Source organism: Balaenoptera borealis (genome assembly GCF_965194805.1).
Source record: "Balaenoptera borealis genome assembly, chromosome: 2".
Lineage (NCBI taxonomy): Eukaryota > Metazoa > Chordata > Mammalia > Artiodactyla > Balaenopteridae > Balaenoptera > Balaenoptera borealis.
Genome location: NC_138867.1, coordinates 131,819,152 through 131,841,239, shown reverse-complemented (window position 1 = coordinate 131,841,239; position 22,088 = coordinate 131,819,152). Strand labels below are relative to the sequence as shown.

Sequence of the window (22,088 nt, the reverse complement as noted above, 5' to 3'; positions counted from 1 at the left end):
GGGTAGGCAAGGCCTTCTCCGTCCTGAAGGAGGACTTCCGGGGCAGTAGGGAGCGGCTTCTCTGCGGCTGAGGAGGCGGTGAGGGTGGCGGCGGGCTGGGTACGGGGCTTCTTGGGAGGAGGCGGGCCGGGTGCGGGGTCTCGGGGTCGCCGCGGAAGGGGAGGAAGCGGCCTGGGGCTGGGCGGCGGGCGCCTCGCGGTGGACGCTGAGGCTGCGGAAGCGCTCTGGTCATTGAAGCGCTCCGCTTGGGTGAGGAATTCTCGTCGTTGTCAGCGTCGGAGAACTTAGGAGCGCAGGCTTACACCAGAACTCTGGTTTGGCACCTGTTATTGTAATTAGGAAGAAGGGAGAGCGGATATTGTACATCTCGAGACAAATCGTTATATTAGTAAAAATAGTAATGCTTCCTCCAGACAACCACCAGGTACTAACAGCAGCTTTTACCCGTGACGGGTTACGGGCCAGGCTCTGTTCCGAACCCCTCACATCCACCGGGTCATTTCGTCTTTCTAGGAATCCTGGCAAGTAGGTAGTACTCCCCCTTTTACAGATGAAGAAACGGAGACTCAGATAGGTGAACTAACTTCCCACAGTCACTCAAGTACAGAGTTGGAAGAGTGTCAGCCTAACTACATATTATATATAGTATATAATGTGTATGTTACATGCATATTACCGTGTGTTGTAGCTTGGAGAGAGCATAAGGAGAGCAAAAAGATATTCCATCAATGTTTCAGCTACACGAAACATTGATGGAACTTTGTGCAAGAACTGTGTAGCCTTTCCTATTAGGCCCCTGGAGTAAGTAGGGCAGAAATTGTGTCTTAAATTAGTTCTCAGCCTCCAGAGCTTGGCATGCAACAGGTAGTCAAAAAAAATGTTTGCAAGTAAACGAATGAGTGTTTCACAGTTGGTTTTTATGTCTATGGATAGTTGTATCTAGATTGTTTTTTTCTATGTGTTTTGGAAACATATGTATATCATATACCATATGGTCTAGGATCAAGGATGTTATATAAATCTGCCTTTCTAGCCTTACACCTCCCCATCATTCTCTTTGCCGTATTAACTACTCCTGGTATCTGTCTGTATTCCACGCTGTCATACCTCAGACCTTTGAGATTTCCCCTGTGTTGTTTACACACCCTTGAATTCTCTCATTGGCATCTTCATCTGTCAGAATCCTAAGTGCCCTTTAAGGCAGGTATTACAAGTTCAGATGCCTACAGGGGCTAATCAGGTAACATAAACGAGTCAAGTGCATTTGGGTGGAGATTATGGGGAACTAGAGAACACTACTCTACCCGGTCTAAAAGATCCCCAGCAAATATCTGGCATGAGCTAGTTATTAACAAGTCGAATGTGGGCCCAGTGTCGCCACATCTTTCAGTTTTACAAGGGAAGTTGGAAATTTCTATTTGTAAACGAACTCTGATTTTTAAATGTTGCCAATTAGTATAGAAAAAAGTTTAAGCACTGTGCAGGCCAAACAAAAAAATCTGTAGGCTGGATTTGGGACTCAACATCCCAGTCTGTGATCACTATTCTATGCTTTTTTCAAGTATTTAAAGTTCATGAGTGTTATTTCCTGATCCTAGCATACTTTTTCTTGCTCTCTGTTCTTTTAACATTTTGTGTGTACCTCAGTTATAGTGCTACTTCCAGGCTGCCTTAGTTGTTAGTATGTCTCTCTTTTTTAGTATGTTAGAAATGTTTTGATGGCATTGATGGATTGGGTCTAATTCTGTGGTTAGTATACATTGGTAAAAACGTGTGCTTATACATACCGAGGTCTGGGTGTGTGTTTGTGTGTGTATGTATGTGTGAGACACGTTTGTTTCTCCCCTGATAATACTTGGTTATCCTGGAAACCAGCATATCCTCCTTGTAAAACCACCAGTAATATCTTGGGTTTAATTGTCAAAGAGCCGTACTTCTGGAAGGAATTGAATTTGTTAACATTGCTATTCAAAAGCTGGTCTGATGTAAATCTTATTCTGGTAGCCTAAATTTCATAATCTTCTCTCTGAAAAATTGAGGTAGGAATGATTAATAAGTTATAAGATTTTTTAAAAATGTCAACAAAAGGAAAAGTTGATAAATTGAAATTAAAAACTTGCTCTGTGAAAAACTCTATGAAGAGGATGAAAAGGTAAGCTACAAACTGAGATAAAATGTTTACAAACCACATATCTGACAAAGGACTTGAATCTAGAATATAAAAAGAGCTCTCAAAACTTAACAGTAAAAAAAAATCCAATTAGAAAATGAGCAAAAGATAAAAATAGCTGTTTCACTGAAGAGGATATACAGATGGCAAATAAACACATGAAAAGATGTTCAATATTATTAGCCATTAGAGAAATGCAACTTAAAGCTTAAAGCCATATTAAGCTGTCATAGTGCACCTATATCAGAATGGTTCAAATAAAAAATAACACTGCCAAATGCTGGTGAGAATGAAGAGAAACTTGATTACTCATACATTGCTGGTGGGAATGTAAAATGGTACGGCTACTTTGGAAAAGAGTATGGCAGCTTCTTACAAAATTAAGCAAGTACTGTCGATTGCACTCTGGTCATTTATTCCAGGGAAATGAAAGCTTATATTCCCATAAAAACCTGTATATAAATGTTCATAGCCATTTTATTTGTAATAGCCCTAAACTGGAAACAGCCCAGACATCCTTCAACAGGTAAATGGTGAAACAACTGAAATACATCCATACCAAGGAACACTACTCAGCAATAAAAAGGGAGAAACTAGTGGTACAACAGCTTGGATGAATCTTGAGGGACTTATGCTGAGTGAAAAAGGTAAATCTCAATAGGTTACGTACTGTGTGATTGCATTTATATAACATCTTGAAATGACAAAATTATAGAGATGGGTAATATCAGTGGTTGCTGTGGGTTAGGAGGAGGGTGGGACGTGGCTAAAAATAGATAACACAAGGGATCCTTGTAATTGAATTATTCTGTATCCTGACTTTGGTAATTGAATTATTCTGAATCCTGACTGTGGTAATCCTATTCTGTATCACATGAATCTGTGCATGTGATAAAATTTCATAGAACTAATTACACGCACACAAATGAGTACATGTAAAACTGGTGAAATCTGAGTAATGTTGGGAGATTGTATCTATCAGTATCCTGGTTGTGATATGCTATAGTTACACAAATTGTTCCCTTGGGGGAAACTGGGTGAAGGGTATATTAGATCTCTCTGTATTATTTCTTACACCTGCATGTGACTCGATAATCTCAAAAAGTTTATTCAAGTAACTTTTACCAAAAACAAGCTTATATAATTAACTTTTTTGGGGTGGGGGACTTTTATTTTACCAGGCAATGATCTAATCATGTCGGATAAAGATGATATTGAGACTGAGGTGATAACTGAAGCAACCTCCATCCTTGAAGATGAGAACTGTGAGCCAAGCAAGAATTTTGAGTCAGTTGACCAAAGTGCCAAGTCAGAGAGTAAATCAGAACCTGTAGCTTCTACTCGGAAAAGACCAGAGTCCAAACCTTCCAGTGACCTTGAGACTTCAGACGTTCTCCCTGTTCAGATATCACAGGCTGCAGGCAAAGTAGAGTATCTATTAAAACACTGAGATTAAAAAGTATTAGGGTTAAAAGGAATATGGAATCAATACCAAATTGGGATTGCACCCATTTCTTTCCTTTTATAACCATAAAACAATTTTCTCAGTTCTATAAATGCTTTTATGAGTAGTTGCCTTTGCTATGTGATGCTTACATTGCAGGTAACATACATCTGTCAGTCAAGCAATACACTTCTTGAGCCAAATAATATGTATTTGTTCACCCATACTTTTGGCCAATAATTAGCTACCTTGTATATACACTCTTATTTTCCTCTAATTTTTCCATTTTTCTTTGCCTTTGTTTTTCTGGCTACTGGGAAAAATAGGAGACTGTTTCCAAAGATGTACCCCAGACCGGATGGGGCTATTGGGGCAGTTGGGGCAAGTCTTTGCTCTCCTCAGCCTCAGCTACAGTAGCCACAGTAGGTAAGGTCATCAGTCATTTTATTAATTTTTGTGTGCATTTTGCTACGGATCTGTGTTCAAAACGACTTTGTTAATCATTCTTCTTCCATGATTACTCAAAGGCTTTATAGTTTGAAGATACATTAGTAATGATGCGCTGATTTATACTGCCACTAGAATTGGTAACATTTTTCATTAGAAGGTTGACATTTAGGAATTAATATAAAACTATTCTTTGGTGATAATGAATCAATTTTTTTTTCCCTTTGGTAAGGATACACTCCCAAAGATTAGTTATATATGGTCAAAATAACATGTCTTGTGGTTGTAATGAATTTGAAAATCTGTGGTTTTAATTTTCAGTTTGTTTCTTCAGTTTTGGTGACTAGTAGCAAATAAATTCAAATATAAAAATGTTATTTTTTCTTATTAGGACAAGGTATTTCAAATGTTATTGAGAAGGCAGAGACTTCCCTTGGAATCCCTAGTCCCAGTGAAATTTCATCTGAAGTCCAATATGCAACAGGTCAGTATATGGAAACATTAAGGCCTAGAATTATAAACTGAAATGGAATAGTTAAGCTCATTTTATTCAGTAGATGTTTTTTGACTGTCTGATATTCAGGGCATCATGGGGCTGATGAGAAATGGGATTTGGAATCTTTGGCTTTAACCACTTAGGTGTCTCTTTACTTTCCTTATCTATGAAATGGGATAATATTTTATATTGCAGAGGACTGTTACAAACATTAAATAAGTAAAGCCATGAATGTAGATTGTAAAAATTGCCTAGCTTTGTGCTTGGCACAATTGAGTAAGAGCCCAGTAAGAGTTAGCTGAATTTGAATCTACTGTGGCATGAAAAAATGTTTTAATGTGTTAGTTTTGGTGCTATTCCATGGTTCATTTTTTTAAGCCTTTTTTCTCTGTGCTTCGGTTTGGATAGTTTTTGTTGTGGCTTCAGGTTTACTGATCTTTTCTTCTGCTGTGTCTAATACTGTTAAGTCCATTCAGTGACTTTTAAATTTTAGATATATTTTCAACTCTAGAAATTCCATTTGTTTCTTTTTTTGTCTTCCATTTCTCACCTCCTTATGTATATATTTTAGTGTCCTTGACTATCATCTCTGTCATTTGAATCTGTTTCTATTGACCAATTTTTTGTCTTGCATATAGATAACATTTTCATTTCATTGATTGGATGCTGGACATTAGAAATGTTACCTTGCTGAGTGGATTTTGTAGTCCTTTAAAGGGTGTGAGTTTTGTTTGGAAGGCAGTTAAGATATTTGTAGCTTAGATTGATCTTTTGGTCTCGATTTTAAACTTCTTGAGGGTGATTCTAGAGTAGCCTTTATTGTTAAATGCTAGTTTAGCTCAACTACTAAGTCTCTGACCCTTCTGAGGTCTCTACCTAATTTCCAGGTGTTTAACTATGTCTCTCTACTTGATTGGTTGCAAGTCAGATGTCTCTCAGCCTAGCATGAGCTTTGGGCATTGTTTAGTTTATAGCCCCATGGCAGTTCTTTGCCCAGTATCGTGGAGTTTTCCAGTGCAGGAACAGCTTAGTATTCAGCCAAAGACTCAAGGGCACTCCTTTGTAGATAGTTGGAACTCTTTACCTCTGTATCTCCCTCCTCTCCAGTACAGGCATACCTTGGAGATATTGTGGATTCAGTTTCAGACCACTGCAATAAAGTGAATATCGCAAAAAACGAGTCTCACAAATTCTTTTTTGGGTTTTCCAGTGCATATAAAAATTTATACTATATTGTAGGCTATTAAGTGTGCAGTAGCATTATGTCAAAAATATAATGTACATACCTTAATTAAAAAATACCTAATTGCTGAAAAATACTAACCATTATCTGACAGCAGAGGGTTGCACAAACCTTCAGTTTGTAGAAAAAAAAAAAAAAAGCAGTATCTGCAGAGCACAATAAAGTGCAATAGAATGAGGTATGCTTGTACTCCGACCTGCAAATTCCAGGTGCTTCAGCTTTCCTAGATTCCAGTCTCTGTCTCTTCTACTTAATAAGACTGCCGTGCTCTGCTTGGGTTTCCCCTCGCTGTGCTGTGGTCTGGAAAGCAAGCCAATCATAGAGTTCTCATCGTTTGTTTCTCTTCTCTCCTGAACCATAGTATAGTACGGTCTGTAGTCCAATGTCTGGAGATAATTGTTTCTTATATTTTGTCCAGTTTTCTAGATGCTATGGTAGAAGGGCAAGTCTGACACCAGATAATCCATCATAGTTGGAAGCAGAAGTCCTCCCTACAATAGATTATTTGTTGATCTCCTGTAAGAGATTTTAGTGTTAATAAAATAGAACAGATTTAAAAAAAATCTTTGTAATGCATGTCTGAATCCTGTGAAGAAGCATAATTTTCCAGGATAAAGTTTAAAGTAGACCGGATTTTTAAAAAGTCACATTTATTGAGTTATAATTTACGTAAAGTTCACTCTTTTTAGATACAATCATCCCTTGATATCCATGGGAGGATTGGTTCCCGGAGCCCCCCGTGGATACCAAAATCCTCAGATGCTCAAGTTCTTTATATAAAATGAGTATTCACGGGTTCAGCATCCATAGAACAGAGGGCCAACTGTATATAGTTTTACATATTTTAACAAACATACCGTCCTGTTTATGCTGTGTAATCACAGTCCATTGTGATTATACAGATATAGAATATTTCTTATATTTGTATAGACAAGAATATTTTCATTCCTACCCCGCACCAAAAAAAAAAATCCCCTCATGCCCCTTTGTAATCACTCCCCTCCACCTATTCTTATCTCTTGGCAACCACTGATCTGTTTTCTGACCCTGTGGTTTTACCTGTGCAGAAGATCATATGAATGGAATCACACAGTATATAGTCTGTTATATATGTCAGTAGGTTTTTCAAAAGACTGGATTTTGTTTTTGAAATGAAAATGAAAAACTGCCTTAACTTTTATTTTAAAATAGGCAAATGGTTTAAAATAATAAAACAAAAAGTACTAAGGCCTTGTGTGTTGGAAATAAGGTCTAATTTTTAAAAATTCATATAGATGCTAATAAAGCAAAACTATTTATGGACTGTCTCTTCATATTTACACATCCCTTCCCCCCTATAGGAGAGACAAATGCCAAAGAGAATGAAAACTCCTCTCCAATGAGTGGGCCATTTGGGGTATTCTCAACCATCTCTACTGCTGTTCAGAGCACAGTGAGTAAAAATTGCAAGGTGGCCTGCTTCCTTCCATGATTATAATGGGTTTTTGTCTCTTTCTCTTTCTTTTCCTTGAAGAGTCATGGGGACTGATTCCTCTTATGGGAGTTCAAATTGCTGAAGATCATTCACTTTGATCTTAGGGTAGAGTGAGAGCTAACTTGAAAACTTAAAAGAAGTAAAAGAGGGAGCAGGAAATGAAGAGTAGTAGAGAGGCAATGTACATAATATTTTATGGACTAAGAATTCTTAGTTTGGTGGCCCTAGAAAAACATCTCTGCTTTACAGAAATATTTTTGTCATAATTATATCTTTTAGGCAAAGGGAAAATGAGATGTTTATGATAAATACTTATAAAACTATAGATGATTAGAAACATTTTTGAAAGGATTAAATAGGAAGCTTAATATCTTTCCTACATGAGGATAGATAGCTAGTACTTTTTAATTTTAACTTTTTATTGAAGTATAATCTGTATACAGACAAGTGAAATCATAAGTGTTCAGTTTTAATTTTCACGACATGAACACATTCAGACTAAGCAACAGCAGGGTGGTATATCAGATGTCTCCCCTGTGCCGTCTCCCAGTCTTCTGTGCCTCCCCCTCTTGCCGTCTAAGATAACCACAATCCAGTGTTCTGCCATCATAGATTAATTTTCCCTGCTGTATGAACAGAATCATACAGAATGTACCCTAGTGTATCTAGTTTCTTTCACTCATTATTATGTTTGTATAATTTATCCACGGTATAGTTTGTGTGGTGTATTCCATTTTCTTTGTTGTATTCCATCGAGTGACTATGTAACATTTACTCATTCCAGAGTTGGTAAGTATTGGGGTAGTTTCCAGCTTTTAGCTTTTATAATAGTACTGCTGTGAGTGTTCTTGTATGTCTTTTGATGAACCTCTACACATTTTTTTGAGTATTTAACCATGCGTGGAGTTGCTGGGTCATAGGATAGTCATATGTTCAGCTATAGTAGATACTGACAAATAATATTCCAAAGTGGGTATACTGCTTTACATTCCCACAAGCACTGTATGATTGTTTTAGTTGCTCCCTGTTCTTGCCAGTGGTTGCTATTGTTAGCCACTATTTTATGAAATCAAAACATGCAGGTGTCTTTTTTCAGTATTATTGTAATGAGGTTGCATGTGTTTCCTAGGGAAAGAGTGTTATCAGTGGGGGTTTGGATGCCTTAGAATTCATTGGGAAAAAGACAATGGATGTAATAGCAGAAGGGGATCCTGGATTTAAAAGAACCAAGGGTCTGATGAACCGGACTTCCACACTGTCTCAGGTACTGTTTGCATTCCTGTTTGTATTTTGATCTGTATTTTTGCCTTTGGTAATTTGGGACCTTGTTATTATTTCCTTTTGAGGACTTTTCAGTGTTTTTTGTTTTGTTTTGCTTTTGGTAAGGGGATGCACAGCTCTAATGCTTAGAAAAATGCCCAGTTCTTTTTTTTTTCCTCCTCTTTCCTTTCTGCAGGAGCCTCTTGTCAGTGCAATATAAGATGCCAAGCCCTTTCAGGGTTTTTATTAGATTAATGGTAAAACCACTGTCAGAGAAACACCTGGTTTCTGGGGTGTTATTTACCCTGTCTAGGAACAAATTATGTGATCATATTTTCCCTGCAGCTCCTGAGCCTATCCGATTTGAATCACAATTCCAAGAATGAAAGGGCAGTGTTACCCATCTCAGTTTGCTTCCCTCAACTTTCAAAACTCACCCTTCAGCTCTTGTTACTTGTTGCAGTGTAATGCCTCGATCTCTTTCAGGTTTTACGAGAGGCAAAGGAGAAAGAAGAGCTATGGACTGCCAATGAGGTTACCATGGAAACAGACAAGAAAACTCATTATGGGCTACTCTTTGATGAATTTCAAGGCCTTTCACATCTAGAAGCTCTGGAGATGCTCTCCCGAGAAAGTGAAATAAAGGTAATTCCAAACCAAAAATTTCAACTGGAGTAGTCTTTAAGCAGAAGCACACTGCATAGTCTCTTTTCCTTTTGTGCAGTTGGAAGATGAAATGTATGTCAGGTAGAGGCTTGAGACTCTCTGAAAATACTATACCAAAATAAACAAAAAAACTAATATTTGAACTAATTGCTAGAAATAGAATGAGTCAAGTGTTGTTTCTCTAAATTTAAACAAAAATGGACAGATTAACAAAGAGGTCTTAATAGCACATCTATTATTTTTCCTTCATCTTGTTCTTTTTTTTTCTTTTTATAAGTTTCTTTGGCTTAAGCTGCCAATTTGGATACAGTTACCTGTTAGCATTTAATTGATTCAAGACTATTTCATTTCCTCCTAATTTCTAAGCTGTTGTTAAGCACTAATAATTTCCAGACATTTCTGGCTTATATTATTTTTGGAAGCACAATTCTCCACACCTTTCTGTGATGACCTGCCTCTTGTGTTAAGGTTCTTAAGGAAGAGCTTGTGAACTCATAGTTTTAATTTTAATATGATCCATAGCCTCTTCTCCATTTGAGAATGTTTTTCTTTTTCTCTCATACTCCCACTTGCTATTTTATATCAATTCAGGTGAAATCTATTCTTAATTCTCTAAGTGGAGAAGAATTAGAGACTCTAAAATTTGAATTGGAGCAACTCAAAGAAGCATTTTCCTTAGCAGAGTTCTGTGAGGAAGAGGAGGAAGAGAAGAAAGGTAACATGGAAATCCAGCATCTGAGTGGGAGGGATGTAGTGTGTTTATATGCAGTGATTGTCCTTGAAATAAATCTCTCCAATTACATTAACTCTTTTTTTAAAATTGAAGTGTAGTTGATTCACAGTATTGTGTTAGTTTCAGGTGTATAACAAAGTAATTCAATTATATACATATATTTTTCAGATTGTTTTCTATTATAGGTTATTATAAGATATTGAATATAATTCCCTGTGCTATACAGTAAATCCTTGTTGTTTATCTGTTTTATGTATAGTAGTTTGTATCTGTTAATCCCATACTCCTAATTTATCCCCCCTTCCCCTTTCCCCTTTGGTAACCGTAAGTTTGTTTTCTGTGTCTATGAGTCTGTTTCTGTTTTGTATATAGATTCATTTGTACTATTTTTTTAAAGATTCCACATAAAAGTGATATCATACAGTATTTGTGTTTGTCTCTCTGACTTACTTCACTTAGTATGATAATCTCTATGTCCATCCATGTTGGTGCAAATGGCAATATTTCATTCTTTTTATGGCTGAGTAGTAGTCCCTTCTGTGTATATATACCACATCTTCTTAAACCAGTTGTCTGGTTATGTAATATCTTGCTAAATGGTATCTTACTCCATATAAAGAGTCCTGATATGAAATGGTCCTTGAATATGAGTTTTTAAAGCTGTCTTGAGGTATTGAGAAGGCAATAAGCATGATGGATAAAAGGATGGGTTTTGGAGTTACACCTGGGTTCTAAATCAAGATCTGCCATTTATTAAGCCATGCAACTTTGTGCAATTACTTAACCCTGAGTGTCTGTTTCCTCAACTGTAAGCAGAGGTAGCTAATTCCTCTCAGTTTGTTTTAAGGACTAAATGAAATATTATGTTTAATGTGTGGCTCATAGTAAACACTCAACAAATGGTGGCTATTATTTTCATTATTAGGATGGCATAAGTGAATAAATAAAGATCTGCATTTTCAAAGTCTCACTTAGCAGGAAACCCATAAATTAATTTTGATTTGCTTAAGTTGCTCCATTGTTCGTAACTAAGCCCTGGTGTGACAATCCCTGGTTATTTATGAACTTAATTAAGGTTATTTGTACATAGTGCCATTAACAGGGTTTGTTTAATTTAGTCGACATCTGGCTTCACATAGTGATCAGAAATCCTGATCTTTAAATACCATTCAGAGGACTCTAAGGGAATTTCTAAACAGATGGATTTGTGTCTATAATATTTTTATTCCCTAACTGTTTGCCCGAGATCAGGATTCTGCAAAGATAGCACTGGAGTGCTGCATGCCACCCTTCCCAGTGGCCCTCCCCAGTGATTTTGGTTGAGAACGCAACACTGACCTTGGTATTTAATTATATCTCAATGAAGTTTTTTTTAAAAAAGTGGTAGCAGAGGGGAGAGAAAACCACAGAACCTAGTTCTGGTGCTGTTGATCATCTTCAGTTTCTATCAGCATCCTTAGCCCTTGTCCCTCTATCTTATATACTCAATGCCTTCACTTTTTTAGGAGACTTCCTGCTTGAGGTGCCAGCCTCTCTCCTGAGTCCCTCCAAAGCACTAACCCTGTCTCCCTTCCATCCTTACATACTTTATTCTAATGCAACAACTGGTTTTTATGCTCAAGTCTGTGGGGATTACACGACAAGGGTCTCCATTTTTTCCCCCTGTATTTTATTTTACCTTATTATTTTTTTTAATATTAATTTGTTTTATTTTTTAGATTCCACATATAAGTGATAACATAGTTTTTGTCTTTCTCTATCTGACTTATTTCTCTAAGCATAATACCCTCCAGGTCTATACATGTTGCAAATGCAAACATTTTTTGATCAGTCCTTAGCAGTAAAAGGTTTTTGAGCACTTAGACCCAATATGTGTATATTTGAATGTGTATAAATTATACATATATACTACCATAGTAATATATTATTTACATTCTAAAGTACATCCTAAAAAAGTACTTCTTGAAGAATGAGATAAATGACTATAAGTAAAAGTTGCATTTTTTTCCTCCTGCACTCTGTTTTTTGTGAACCCTTTGAGGTGCTTGCATCCCACTTGGATTCAGATCCATCCCTTGTCTCAAATAACTTAGCGCTTAGCTGGGAAAGCAAAATGCCTTCCTGAGAGTCAGGTTTTTAGTAGAATATGATTTAGGAGTTGTTTACATGAGTTATATAGGTCACAGTTGTATCATTTAGTGAGATGAGCTTTTCCCAAACTGTGTTATACCTGGGATCACTAAACCCTTTGAATTCTCTGCCTTGAATGCCAAGAGAGGACAAAAGAGCAGATGGAGAGAGAAGAACCAAGACAGATTTTTTTCCTAAGGATTCTGGGGAGAAAACATGTATGAAGCAGTACTAATTTGCCCTGGTAACCATGAACTGGTGACTAAGAAATACTCATATAGATTGTAAGTGCTAAGAGATTTCTGTGTACAGGATTTCTCTCTGTAGTCTTTGGTGGAGAGAAAACTTGGACTGGGCTTCAACGAGGAGATTGGATAGGATTTAGATGAATAGAGAGGAAAAGAGCCATTTCCTGTCGTTTGTTTGGATGTGTTGATTGTTTTTGATCTTGACTTACCTGTTTGTTTGCATGTTTCTCAGGTATTAAGTATTCCATGTTCCACATCATCGCTCATCAAGCTCATTCCAACAGCTTCCTTACTATCCTTCCAACATTCTGGAATCCTCTTCCTTTCTTATTATCTACCCTTATTCTTATCTGGATCCTGGAATATTGCCTCAGGCTTCCTGCCTCCCTTCATGTTTCTCTTTTTATTTCATTCCCACCCAGGAGCTAAAGTGATCTTTCTAAAATTGTAATTCGACCTACCTGTCTCTGTATAAAACCATTCAGCAGCTCCTCATTCTCTTAATAAAAGTTTGAATTCTTCATCATGGTTTATGATGCCCTTTATTACCTGGATCCTGCTTACTTTCCTAGCTTCATTCTACCCCTCTTCTCTTTCTTCCATTAGGACACTCCCAACCATGTTAAACTTCTTGCCACGCTTTCTTTCACCTCTGGATCTTTGTACTTGTTTTCTCTGCCTGAAACTCTTCCATTCTCCTGGCTAACTTGTACTTGTTTTTTATGTCCCAGCTTAAATTTCCATTTCTTTGGAAGCACATGCGTAGTACCCGCTTCGTAGTCTGCTTTCATCACTTTTCCATTCATACTTCTAGGATGTAATACAAAGAGCATAGGCTGTGGACTGGGGGTGGGAAGCCCAAGGTTTGACTCCTAATTTGTTATGAGATTTGGGGATATAAATTAACCTCTTCAAGCCCTAGTTTCTTCATCTCTAAAATGGGATAATGACGCATTTTTTTTAGAAGCCTATTGGAAGAATTCATCAGTAAAATATACATAAAAGGATTCTGTAAGCACTAAAGCACCTTGCTCATATAATTTGCTTCTGCTGTTGTTACTGCCACAGCTGCTACTATCATTCCTCTTCTCTCCCCCTGCAATGATCCTCACCAGTCTTTCTGCAGTGTTTTATGTGGGACTTGTTTTTCTAGGGGATGAAGACTTTACCAGAGAGATAACAGAGCTATTTTCCCAGCTGCATGTCTCCTCCAAACCGGAGAAACTTACTAGGGTAAGTTTTCCTTCTTGCTGATTTTCAATTTTTTACATATATATATTTAGTGAATAAAGAATGTAAGGTTGTAAATTCCTGGCAAGGATGTCACCAAAACCGAGGGTATATTCTGAGTTCCATTCCTCCTGTCTTCCTCTTGGTCTCGCAGGTTAGTGTGCTAAACTCACACTGCACCCCCTTACCCCCAGTCCCCCAACACATCTGCCATCCTCACCTGTTTCCATTTGGAATGCTTGCTTGTCTGAAAGCTTAAATTAGGCCATAGCATTGGTCAGTTAAAGTTGGCAGCACTCACCAGCCATCATGATACCAATGGGCTAGTTCTCTGTTGAGGGCTCACTGTTCTCAGGGCTCTGAGTGATTCCGAGATGATGGGATGTGGCCCCTGCCTTTAGGTAGCTGGAGTTTGCCATTTCCCAGAGCCCAGTAACTCAGATAATGACCACTTAGCTTGTGGAAATGAGAGAGTCCATGGCCTGAGCCTTGGTCTTTGGTAGTGATGCCTGAGCTGTCTTCACCCGTCTGGAGCATGGAGGGACTTCAGTCAAAGCTCAGAGTGTGTCGGGAGATACTGTTTCCAGGGTAGTACCCGCCTAACATATATGCCAGTGCCAGCTCTTGCGACAGTATTCTCTGGGTCTTGGGCTGCTTGCTGCCTCTTCACCCTCTTCTCGAGAAATATCTTAGGATCGGTTTGCCACAGCACACATTGCTTCCTGGCCAGGGAGAGCTGATAGCCATTGTTTAGTCATCAGAGTCACCTCTTGCGTACCCCACGGTAAGGAATAGGATGCTTAAGGGAAGTTACCCTCCTCCCCATGCCCACTAAAAACACTGCATTCTCCACGAAAGCTTTTCAGAACCTTGCCTCAGCAGCTCCTCTCCCTTGTCTTGTCTGTAGCACTTTACGGCACTTTCTAGCTTTTGTCATAGTGTTTTTTGTTTTGGAAGTAATAGCAAACTTAGAAAAAAGTTGCAAGAAAAGTACAAACAACACTTATATAGCTTTTATGCAGATACACCTATTAACATTTCACTGCATTTGCTTCATCATTTGTGCTTGCAAATGTGTTCTCTCTTTCCCTCTTCCTATCCCTTCCTCTCCACCTCCCCCATAGACACACACACACACAAGTTATTACTATTATTGGGACTTTTTTTGGCCATACCGTGCGGCATGAGGGATCTTTAGTTCCCCAACCAGGGATAGAACCCATGCCCCCCCGCACTGGAAGTGTGGTGTCTTAACCACTGGACCAGCAGGGAAGTCCCTGGGGCTATTTTTTGAGAGTAAAATGTAAGCATTATAGCCCTGTACTCCTAAATATTTCAGTATGTATCTCCTAAGAATATGGATATTCCCTTCTATAACCACACTAATTATCAACTACAATAAATTTAACATTGATACCATACTTTATTTAATCTGTTGTCCACATTCCAGTTTTGTCAATTGACCTGATAATGTCCTTCATATCCAATTTTTTCCTCTAATGTTGGAGCCAGTACATGATTGCGAATTGTATTTAGTTGTCACGTACTTTGTCTCTTTTAATCTGTATTTGCTTTGTTTTGTTTTTTTGTTTGTTTTAGTCTCTTTTAATCTGGAATAGTTCCTTAGCTTTTCTTTGTCTTTTATGATTTTGACATTTTTGAGAAATACAAGCCCCTTCCCCCTTTATAAAGGTACAGTATTCCTCATTTGAGTGTTGTCTGATGTTTTCTCATGATTAAAATCAGGTTATGCATTCTTGTAAGTGATGTTGTATCCTGCACAGGGTATCATATCTAGAGGCACATGATGATGTGTTGTTTGATTTTTCACTGTATAGTTATGATTTTGTTCCTGTGCTACTAATGAGCTTTCTGTAGGGAGACATTTTAAGACCATACAAATATCCTGCTCCTCATAATTTAGCATCCTAGATTTAACAACTATTCATGATTCTTGCCGCACCAGTTTTTACTGTGATGGTTGCTGAATGATGATTTGTTTCAATCCCAGTACATGCTCCACATTTACCAGTGAGCTCTCGGCATTCTACTTAGAATTAAGAGCTCTCCCTTTTCCCCTTATCTCTTTATTATCTGTTTGTTATTGATATGGTCTCATGGGTTTCTGTTTTTTTCCCCATTGGTTTGTAATTCATTACTGTCCTTAATTATTTTGCTGTTCAAATTGTCCTTCAAGCTGACTCCTGTGTGACATACCCCCATTATTGTTTGAGTATTTCCTTATTTTCTGGCATTACGAGATCTTGTACCTTCCATATTTCTCTCCAGAATGAACCTTTTCTTCAAGGAGCCATGGTTCCTTTTTGATATTACAGGCCAAAACCTGGATGCTAGGTGTGCTCTTTGCTTGGGGTATCTTTGCTTCTAGGCCCTGTTGGCCTAGTAAATGTATTCAAGTACACATATGTGCACCTGTGTGTGTGTGTGTGTGTGTGTGTGTGTGTGTGTCCATGTGTATGCTCACATTCATATTTTAGAGATCATGAGTTCACACTGATAACTCCAGTTTCAGTCCATTCTTACAGGTTCTTCCTTGCCTCTCCCCATTATACATTTGTATCTCTCTTTCATAGTAAGAACTCTGTCTCCCAACAACATTACTGCATTTCCTAATTTCCCCAGTCCTGTAATGCATCTGAAATGTTTTCCTTGCTTTGCCCATACTACTGTAAAACCAAACTATAAAAAAATTTATGATTTATTTATTGTCTCCCATGTTAATTTAATTTCATCTTTGAATATATAGAGTATTAATATGTTTTCAAAAGTCATAACTGTACAAAAAATATATTCAGAAGTGTCACTCCCTCTCAATTCCCACCCACTTCACTCTCCCCTCTCCTTTTAGATATTAAACTTTCTTGTTTTCCAGCATATCCTTCCTGTGTTTCTTTTTTAGATAAGCAGATATATTTTAAAGACAAGCAGATATATTTTCTTATCTCCTTCTTATGTAAAAGTTAACATACTATTGATATATATATTCTTTAGCACTTTATTCACTTAACTGTGTGCAAATGTATTTTCATAACATTATCATTGGTTTTTGTTTGTTTGTTTGTTTTTAAATGTGTGTATCTTACCTCCCATTCTAAAACTTAAATTTCTTCAAGGCTGGATCTGTGCTTTATCAGTTCTTAAAATCCCAGCTTTGCCATCTTTTACTTTCTGTGCAGTCTTAAGCAAGTTGCTTAACCTCTCTGTGCCTCAGCTTCTCTGTCTGTGAGGTAGGGATAATGTAGGGTTCCTGTGAGGATTTAATGTGTTAATACACACAGAGCTCTTAAAAGTGCCTGGCCCATAGTAAATACTCACTGTTTATGGTCCTAAAGAAGCTAGCTCAGTATGTTATACATTTAGATGTTCGATAAACATACATACAATAAACCTTTATTTTGCTAGGTGCTAGGGAAACAGTAATGAAAGAGACATAGTTTCTCTGCTCAAATAGATCATCATAATAAATAAATTGTTTTTAAAAAGTAACCCCTTACCTATCTGGTAGTCCTAGTCATTCTCTAAAAGCAGTCTTTGTATTGTTTATATTTTGGGTGTTGAGACTTAAGATGTGGAATGATTAAGGATCAGGGCCTGATTATTTCCAGGAATTTATATGAGAGTCTGTATGATGCAGGGGAAAAGCAATGAAGCAAAAGTCTGAGAACACAGTTCTGATTCTTATTCTGACTCTCACATGTGATGAAGGCAAATCCCATTCGTTCTCCAGGCCTCATTTTTTTCAGCTGGAAAAAAAAATAAGTTGTTGGAGAAGCTAAGCTCAAAGGTGCCTTTTAATTCCTAAGTCTCTAGATCTCATCAGTGGGACGTTCCAGACTGAATTCTGGGTGTGGAGGGTGGCTAGCATTGGTTTGGGTTTTTTTTTTTTTTTTTTGTCTGTGTTGGGTCTTCGTTTCTCTGCGAGGGCTTTCTCTAGTTGTGGCAAGCAGGGACCACTCTTCATCGCGGTGCGCGGGCCTCTCACTATCACGGCCTCTCTTGTTGCGGAGCACAGGCTCCAGACGCGCAGGCTCAGTAGTTGTGGCTCATGGGCCTAGTTGCTCCGCGGCATGTAGGATCTTCCCAGACCAGGGCTCGAACCTGTGTCCCCTGCATTAGCAGGCAGATTCTCAACCACTGTGCCACCAGGGAAGCCCTGGTTTGGTTTTTTTAAAAATTTATTTTATTTATTTATTTTTTGGCTGCGTTGGGTCTTTGTCGCTGTGTGCAGGCTTTCTCTAGTTGCGGCGAGTGGGGGCTCCTCTTCATTGCGGTGTGTGGGCTTCTCATTGCAGTGGCTTCTCTTGTTATGTAGCACAGGCTCTAGGTGCGTGGGCTTCAGTAGTTGTGGCACGCGGGCTCAGTAGTTGTGGCTCGTGGGCTGTAGAGCGCAGGCTCAGTAGTTGTGGTGCATTGGCTTAGTTGCTCTGCGTCATGTGTGATCTTCCCAGACCAGGGATCGAACCTGTGTCCCTTGCATTGGCAGGCAAATTCTTAACCATTTCACCACCAGGGAAGTCCCAAGCATTGGTATTTTTTGAAAGGGATGATCAATTACATTGAGTTGGCACAATAGGTTATAATAACTTAATGTATTTATTACAGAGGTTATTTTGAGTATGTATTATGCCTACTAAAATATCTCCAAGTAAGTTAAATTTATAGTATCAGATTTCTTTTTGTTTTATGTGGCCTTATATCTCTCTATTTTTCTTCTTTTTTCCATCTCACATAAATCAATGTCTGTTTTTTGTCTGGGTTCACAGGTTCTGCTCTAGCTCATTCATGTTGTATCCTTGGGTGTAGCCCCACTTATTGATCCTTAAAGGCTCAGCCCCAATACTATGTCTGTAATAAAGCCTGTGATTCTCTCAGTTTTCAGTTGGAATGACTCTCAACGTCTTCTCTGGATTCCTATTGCCTGGTTACAGCTCTGAGCACATTCTGTGTATATAAAGTTACTCAAGTGGATGACTTAATTTAATGACAGTAAACATTTCATTAGAAACCAGGACTCTTCTCAGTTGCAAATGACAGAAACTCAAGTCAGACTGGCTTAAGAAAAAGGCACATTTATTAGCTCACGAAACTAGAAAACTAAGGGGCAACACTGGCTTCAGGCATGGCTCTCCACCCAGAAACTTGTCCTCTCTCCATCTCTTGACTCTGCTTTCTTCTGTTCATTCTTAGGATGCTTTTCCACATGGTGGTAAGATGATTACTGGCAGCTTCAGGAGACTTTTTCCAGTTGAGTAACTCCAACAGAAAGAGGACTTCCCTTTCCCAGTAATTTTATGAGATGTCCTGAGGCTGATGCCTATTGACCTAGCTTGGGTCACTTTTACATCCATGAACTAATCACTGTATAGACAGGGGGATTAATTTCTTGGTAGCTAAACCTGAATCATTTGCCAAGCCTTGGAGTCAGAGGATGAAAGTAACCCCATCCAAACCACATGAACTGAGAAAAATCTAAAACTTACTACCAAAAGAAAGGAGATATACATGCCAGCTAGGTAAAAACAGTAGATATCTCTCAACACTATAGGGAACATCTGGGTGCACTAATCCAAATAAGATACTACCACTGTTCTGTAATAGTGTAGTTTATTTAGGAGATAACATATAGTTAACTTCAGTGTATTTTGGTAAGTACTAAGTTGAAGGTGTACTTAGGGGACTGTGGGCGTACAGAAAAGGGTTGTTGAGGTGCCCAATCTCCTGGGATGCCTTTGAAAGTTACTTGGAGCAGACAGTGTTTGGGTGGAGGATTGAAAGAAAATTGAGTTGCCTTGATTTAGGGAAAAAAAAAAATGGAAATGACACTTTGGACTAAGGGAATACCATGAACAAAGAACAGGCATATTACAGGTCATTATTATCAGATCATAAAGTGGGAAGTGGTAAGAGATGAAACTAGAGAAGTAGGTAGAGTAGGTCATGGGCACTTTTTAGATCATGTCAAAGAGTATGATCTAGTGGATGGAGAGCCATTGAAGAAAAGCAGAGTGATCAGCTGTGGGCTTAGATAGATCACTGGTACCATTATGGAAGATGGGTTTAAGAGGAGCCATATCAGAAGCAGGGAGACCAATCAGAGTGCTCTTGCCATAGAGTAGATTTGAACTCAAGTGGTGGTAATAGAGAGGAAGAGCAAAGTGGAGAAATACGTACGGTAAAATCAGACTATCTTGGTGATTGGAAAGGAAGAATCTAGGATGGCTCGTGTATTTTGGCTTGGATGACTGGTATATGGTGGTTCTTCTAAAGCTCAGGGGAATAAGAGAGGATGAAAAACTTAGGGATAGGGAGAGAAAGATGATGAATTTAAATTTTGCACATGTTATATGTGAGATAGATGCCTATAGGACATCCTGATGCATATGTCCAGAAGAGAGTCGGAATATGTTGTTTTCAGAAGTTAGTGCTGGAAATAAGGATTCAGGAGTCAGCAGCAGGTAGGGAATAGTTAAAATTACTGAAATAGGATCGATGGAGAGGGGAGGGGGTAGGGTGAGATAAGTAGAGAGCCAAGGCTGCTATTCGGGACTAAGAAGGGGTATGGGGGACTTCCTAGAGTGATGGGAAAGTTCTGTATCCTGATCTGGGTAACAGTTACACAGGCATATACACATGTAACCTGTCATGCTCTGAAGATTTGTTCACTTTACTGTGTGTAAGGTACACCTCAGTTTAAAAAAAGCCAAAGGATTAGAGGGAATGTGTGGTCACAAATGTTAAGTGTTGTAAGGAGATCTAGTAAGTTAAGTACTGAAAAGCTAGATGGTATGTTTGTTTGGGTGAGAACAAGAACAGTGACTTCCATGATGCTAAAATGTTCCTGGTGGGTGCACAGTAATCTTGGTGAACTGAATCGAATTGCTGATGGACTGTACAGTCATCCCTTGATATCCTCAGAGGTATCCTGGTTCCAGGGCCCCCTGTTGATACCAAAATTGAGGGATGCTCAAGTCCCTGATATAAAATGGTGTAGTATTTGTTTATAACCTACATACATCCTCTGGTATATGTTAAATCATCTCTTGATTGCTTATAATACCTAGTACAATGTAAATGCTGTGCAAATAGTTGTACATACAATGTAAATGCTATTTAAGTTGCCAGCACTTGGCAAATTTAGGTTTTGCTTTTTGGAATTTTCTGGATTTTTTTTTTTTTTCCGAATATTTTCAATCCGTAGTTGGTTGAATCCGAAGATGTGGAACCTGTGTAGATGGAGGGCCAACTATAATCTTTTTCTTATTTAGGCAAGAAATACAGCCTGTGAATGGATCAGGACACCTCTGGCCAAACCATTAGAAGAGAAGGAAGAAGGAAAAAAACAGTTGGAAGCAGAAAAAATTGAGCAAATCAATAACAATTCAATAGAGGTAATGAAAACAACTAAGGCTTTTTTTTTTTCAATGTGGTATCACAATTAGGGACCTAAGCGCCTTCTATTTTGTTGTACTGCTATCCATAATTTCTACCTTGTGATCCAAGATCGCAACATCTTAGTTCTAGACTATAGGATGCAAGGAGTGAAGAAAAAGAGACAAAGGGTGCATGTATGTGGCATCATGAGAAGGTTCCCAGAAGCTGCACATGACACTTTTTATTCAAATCTTTTGGCTAAAACTTAGTCACATGGTCACACCTGACTTCAGGGGAGCCTCTGTTTTTATGGCTATGAGCCCAGTTATAAAATTATATAACTACTATGGAAGAAGAGGAGGTTTATTGAAGGGCAGGTATTAGTCTCTGTTGCTTTCAAGATATTGTATACTTCAGTATGGGAGAAGCAGGGTGGTGTCATTTCCTCTTGTATAAAAAAAAAACAATGCTCTGTTTTGTTATGCTTTGTTTTGTTTTTCCATCCAGGATATCCATGCATTTGCAATCCGGAGCCTAGCAGAATTGACTGCCTGCTCAATTGAACTGTTTCACAAAACAGCGGCTCTGGTTCTGCATGGCAGGAAGCAGGAAGTAACAGCCACAGAAAGGAGCAGAGCCCTTTCCCAGTAAGTGTAATGAGTATCCCTCTAAATGATACAGTTTGCTGAAAGGGTTTTCTCAGTTTTTTCCCAAAGTTTTAGAAACTTTCCTCACAGTAAGATGCTGTTCACATTGTACCATTCACATCTTAGAGGTTTGTTCATTTTGGGTTTTAGTTAATAAGTAGCCAAGGGTGTTGTTTATTTTCATTGAGCCATAAATCTATATTATAAATCTGCCCTTTTTTTATTAACCAACTCATACTCGGAAAACTAGTTTTTTTTTTTTCAGATCACTGACCTTAATTGAAGTAGAGTTTTGCATAAGTGAAAACAGAAAATAGTTCTAATAACCTCAGTTCTTAATAACAGTTGTTGGTTATTGAGTGCTAATTATATGCCAGGTACCATGCTAAGGGATTTATGTGTATCATTTCTAATCTTTAAAAACAACCCTCAAGATAAATGATCAGTCCAGCTTTAAAAATGAGGAAACACAAACATAAGAGAAGTTAAGTAAATTAGGCCCAGGTTG

General features: G+C 38.2%; 1 protein-coding gene, 1 long non-coding RNA gene and 1 pseudogene across 8 annotated transcripts in view; 2 read left to right on the top strand and 1 right to left on the bottom strand.

Annotated features, from left to right (window-relative positions):
• Positions 1-22,088, top strand: part of LOC309622902 — a 480,082-nt gene that overhangs the window by 39,926 nt on the left and 418,068 nt on the right. The gene's annotated exons all lie outside the window — the stretch shown is intronic.
• LOC309622864 (N6-Methyl-AMP deaminase pseudogene) overlaps positions 1-22,088 on the bottom strand; it is a 472,574-nt pseudogene that overhangs the window by 91,599 nt on the left and 358,887 nt on the right. The gene's annotated exons all lie outside the window — the stretch shown is intronic.
• The window catches only part of FAM114A2 (family with sequence similarity 114 member A2), a 37,567-nt gene continuing 15,479 nt past the window's right edge, over positions 1-22,088 (top strand). The window contains exons 1-11 of one of the 6 annotated variants that reach the window (XM_082379102.1): positions 1-78; positions 3,352-3,596; positions 3,941-4,040; positions 4,453-4,545; positions 7,141-7,232; positions 8,404-8,538; positions 9,021-9,179; positions 9,792-9,915; positions 13,465-13,544; positions 20,828-20,950; positions 21,441-21,580. In XM_082379102.1, coding sequence (XP_082235228.1) covers positions 3,366-3,596; positions 3,941-4,040; positions 4,453-4,545; positions 7,141-7,232; positions 8,404-8,538; positions 9,021-9,179; positions 9,792-9,915; positions 13,465-13,544; positions 20,828-20,950; positions 21,441-21,580 — 1,277 coding nt within the window. In that variant the 5' untranslated portion in view covers positions 1-78; positions 3,352-3,365. The other 5 variants (XM_082379103.1, XM_082379106.1, XM_082379105.1 and 2 more) reach the window with 5 other exon arrangements.